Source organism: Talpa occidentalis, unplaced genomic scaffold (assembly GCF_014898055.3).
Source record: "Talpa occidentalis isolate TD23 unplaced genomic scaffold, MPIMG_talOcc4v2.1 talOcc4.9, whole genome shotgun sequence".
Classification (NCBI taxonomy): domain Eukaryota; kingdom Metazoa; phylum Chordata; class Mammalia; order Eulipotyphla; family Talpidae; genus Talpa; species Talpa occidentalis.
The window spans coordinates 117,534,589-117,538,434 of NW_023605305.1; the positions used below are offsets into that span (position 1 = coordinate 117,534,589).

Here is a 3,846-nt window from a genome sequence, read left to right on the forward strand (position 1 = left end):
GCCAGAGCAGGGCCCGGGGTCCCCGGAGGGGCCGGCCTGAGCCGCAGCTCCGCGACCCGAGTCACGGGGGCCCCTCACCGGCCGCGCGTCCAGGCCGGGGCGCCCGCGGCCCGCGGCTCCCACGCACTCGCCCTCGCGGCTCGCGACCCGCAGACGGTCCGCGCCCCCCGCGGGGCCTCGCGGGGCCCCGGTGTCCAGTCCCCGACGGCTTCTCCGGGCGCCGGGTAATGAGCCCCCGGGTCAGGCCGCGTCGGGGGCCCAGGAGGCGCCCCGAGCAGGACCTGGCCCCCCTCGGCCCCGTCACCCCCGACCCCGCGGGGACCGGGTGGCCCGGTCGGCAGAGCCAGGACGAGCCCGTCCCCGGGGCGCGGGAAAGTCCCGCCAGCGCGTGCGCCCCCTGGCCCGGCGGGGGGGGGGGGGACCAGGACCAAGTCCCCCCGCAGCCGGGGCCGCGCCCGGGTCTGCTGACGCGGGTTTGCTCGCGGCTCTCGCAATTGTTTCATTCAGACCAGACGGGCGCTGGCCGCAGCGCCGGCGACTCGTCCGTGTGACCCGTCCTCGCGCGCGCGGAGAGGCCGTGCCGAGGGGACGCCACGCGGGCCTCCGAGACGCCGGGAACCCCCGACCCCAGGACCCAGAGGGACACGCGAGGACCCGAGCGCCGCGTCCGGCCGCCAGGTTCCCCGTCCGCGAGTGACAGCAGCCCCGTCGTGGGGCCTGGGGCCGCGCTCGGCTCCTGCTCCCGCCGGGCAGGTTCCGTCTCGCGGCCGCTGGGGACCAGGGGCGCAGGGCGGGCGGGACGCCTGAAGACCTCAGCGCCCTCGTTTCTCCCGCGCGCCAGGCCCTCCGCCCCGGCCCTTGTCAATAAACCTGCTGCCTGGCGCGCGCCGGCGGGGTCCCTTCTAGGGGCGCAGGTGAGGCCCCACCATCGCGCCAGCGGGCGTGCAGCTGGGGCGCCCCGCGGCAGTGCGTGAGGGAGGCGGGGGTTTACCTTCCCCTGCGGGTCTCTGACACGCAGAGGGGGGACCCTCTCCCGGCTGCGGGCTCCCCCGCCCGCTCACAGGCCCGACCGGATCAGGCATGGACAACAAGGAGGGGGTGTTGGGGGTGGACGCAGGGGATGGACAGTCCCAGGCCCCGCGTGCTGTCCCAGCCGTGTCCGCAACGCCCCAAGCCCACAGCGGCGCAGCGCGATGGGGCCGCCCTGAGGGAGGCGGAGCTGGAGGCCAGGGTTGGGCGGGGCTGGGGGCCCGTCCAGGCTTGAGGGTGCACGTGGGCCCTGACTCGAGGCCCTGCAGTAGCCCCGGTTCCTGGACCCCCTGACGGCCTGTCACCCCCTTCCGGGCTTGCCCGCCCTGAGGCCATGAGCCGCCCAGCGCTTCCCCAGGGGCGGGCACCCGCGCCCGTGGGGGCCTGGGGTCGGCCTGGGCCCCACTCAGACCAGCGTGGGATGCAGCGTCGCCCCAGCCCTGGGCCCACTGCCAGCCCGGGGGCAGCTCCGCTGTGGCTGTGAGGCTGACGCTGGGCCCGCCTGACCTGCATCCAGAGCTGCCCAGACCCTTCTCTCCTTTCCCTGAAAGCTCAAGTGGCGCCAGAATCCCCAGGACCCGCTCCCCAGGGGGGAAGGGGTGGGCTTCTCAGCTGGGCCCGGGGCTGTTGGAGAAGCCAGAGCCCAAGCTGCCAGCACTCCACCAGGTGTGATGATGCCCCTGGGGTTTGGGCAAAGGACAGTGCTTGGCCCGGACAGGACCCCTGCTCCCTGCCCTGGCTGGGCCCAGCTGCCAGTGGGAGGGGCAGCTCCCTCTTGCAGGACCCTGCGTCTGGGGGTCACAAGCTGCCCCACTGCTCACCAGAGATGGGGATGGAGACAAGGAGACACCCCTCACCCCGGACAACGGCCATGTCCCAGGGGCCCAAGGCACCAGAGGGTGTGGAGAAAGGGCCCCGTCGCACTGCGGGGGGCACAGAGAGAGTGAAATTCCACGAGAGCAGCCTGCCTCTGCTTAAAAGATCCAGGACAGACTCCAGCAGCAGGTCACGCGCGGGCAGGGGCAGGGGAAGGGCAGGACTCTCCGCGAACCCACAGCTCTGCGATCATCACGGCGGCATCATTCACAGCATCCCACTCGGCCCACAGGACAAGGACCAGATGGCGGTGCATCCACACCAAGAGGGACATGGACAGACGAGGGCAGCGCCCCGCAAAAGGAGGGGGTTTGAGAAATGCAAGCGGCAAAGCAGGTCAGACATGGACACAAACACTGGGCGGCAGAGAACAGGCATGTGAGTGGGGAGACACTTGAAAAGTCTTGGGGAACAACCTCCTGAGGGCTCTGAGAAGGTGGGGAGGGGCTGGGGACATAGGAGGGGCTGGTGTCCCTGTGACACAGACACCTGTGAGTGTTGGTTGGAGGACACGGGCGTGCATTTGTAGATGCCCCATGTGGCTGAGGGAAAGAAGGGCGAGCTTTACTTGTTGGTGTAACGGCCCTTCATGAGTCTCCCCACAGCCGACTTCATGTCCTGGTTCCTCAGACTGTAGATGACGGGATTAAAGGTGGGGGGCACCACCGTGTAGAACATAGAAATGACCAGGTCAGACATGGACGGGGTCCCTGAGGTCGGCTTCAGATAAGCAAAGAATCCAGTGGAGAGAAACAGCACCACAACCAGCAGGTGGGGAAGGCAGGTGGAGTAGGCCTTGGCCTTCCCTTCTGTGGATGGGATCTTCCTGACAGCAGAGAAGATGTGGACGTAGGAAATGACGATGAAAATAAAGCAGCACATATCCAATGTCACACTAATGAACATGGGGACAAGCTCATTGATTAAATTTCCTGAGCAGGAAATAGCCAATAACTGGGGGATGTCACAGAAAAACTGGTGGACCATGCTGGACCCACAGTAGGACAAGGAGAAGGTTCCAGCTGTGTTCATCACAGCATAGAGACCCCCACCCAGCCAGGACACAGCTGTCAGCTGCACACACCTGTCCCTGCTCATGAGGACCTCATAGTGCAGGGGGTGGCAGATGGCAGCATAGCGGTCAAGGCTCATCACCGTGAGCAGGGTCAGCTCTGCACCTGCTGAAATAACCATCATGAAGACCTGGAGGACACAGCCCGGGAAGGAGATGGAGCTGCTGTGCCTCAGAGAGTTGGCAATGGACTTGGGGACCGTGGCTGAGAGGAGGCAGAGGTCCGTGAAGGACAGACTCCTCAGGAAGAAGTACATGGGGGTGTGGAGGTGCCGGTCCAGGGTGGTGATGAGGACGATGAGCCCGTTCCCCAGCAGGGCGCACAGGTAGACCAGGGAGAAGAGCAGCGGGTGCAGGAAGCCCATGGTCCCCTGGGTGGGGAACCCCAGGAGGACGAATTCTGTCACGGCCGTGAGATTGGTCACCCCTGGAGTCATCATCTGTGTAAAAGAGGAAAGAGAAACAAAATTTTAATTCTTACAATACTGAAATTATAATAGGTTATCAATACAAGATAATAACTCAATGTATTTTCTACATGATTATTCCTTCCATTTCTATGGATACTAATGTCATCTATGTCTGCTGTTTCATTCAACCCATTTATTACCACCTCATGTGAATATGTCATTATTTCACTCCACATAAGTCCTGAAAATTGGTGGAAACTGAAAATTTCAACTGTCCGCTATACACTTGAACAATTAGAATCTCATCTCTGTCAAAAAAGTCAATAGACAAAGCTCCCCCACAACCCCTCCAGCCAGCGGCTCCCACTCCTGCCCAGGCCCCAGCGTCTCCGCCCAGCACACCTCCCAGAGGTTGTCCAGGGCACAGCCCCAGAGGACACGGGACCATCCCAGCCCCTC

At 64.6% G+C, this 3,846-nt stretch overlaps 1 protein-coding gene across 1 annotated transcript; it reads right to left on the bottom strand.

The window, feature by feature from the left end:
• Window positions 1-2,469: 2,469 nt before the first annotated feature.
• On the bottom strand, window positions 2,470-3,396 carry LOC119236638 (olfactory receptor 14A16-like; the record flags this gene model as incomplete). Its single annotated transcript, XM_037500585.1, has 1 exon — window positions 2,470-3,396. A coding segment is annotated over one exon (927 nt), but the record flags the coding sequence as incomplete, so codon positions are not given.
• Window positions 3,397-3,846: the final 450 nt, after the last annotated feature.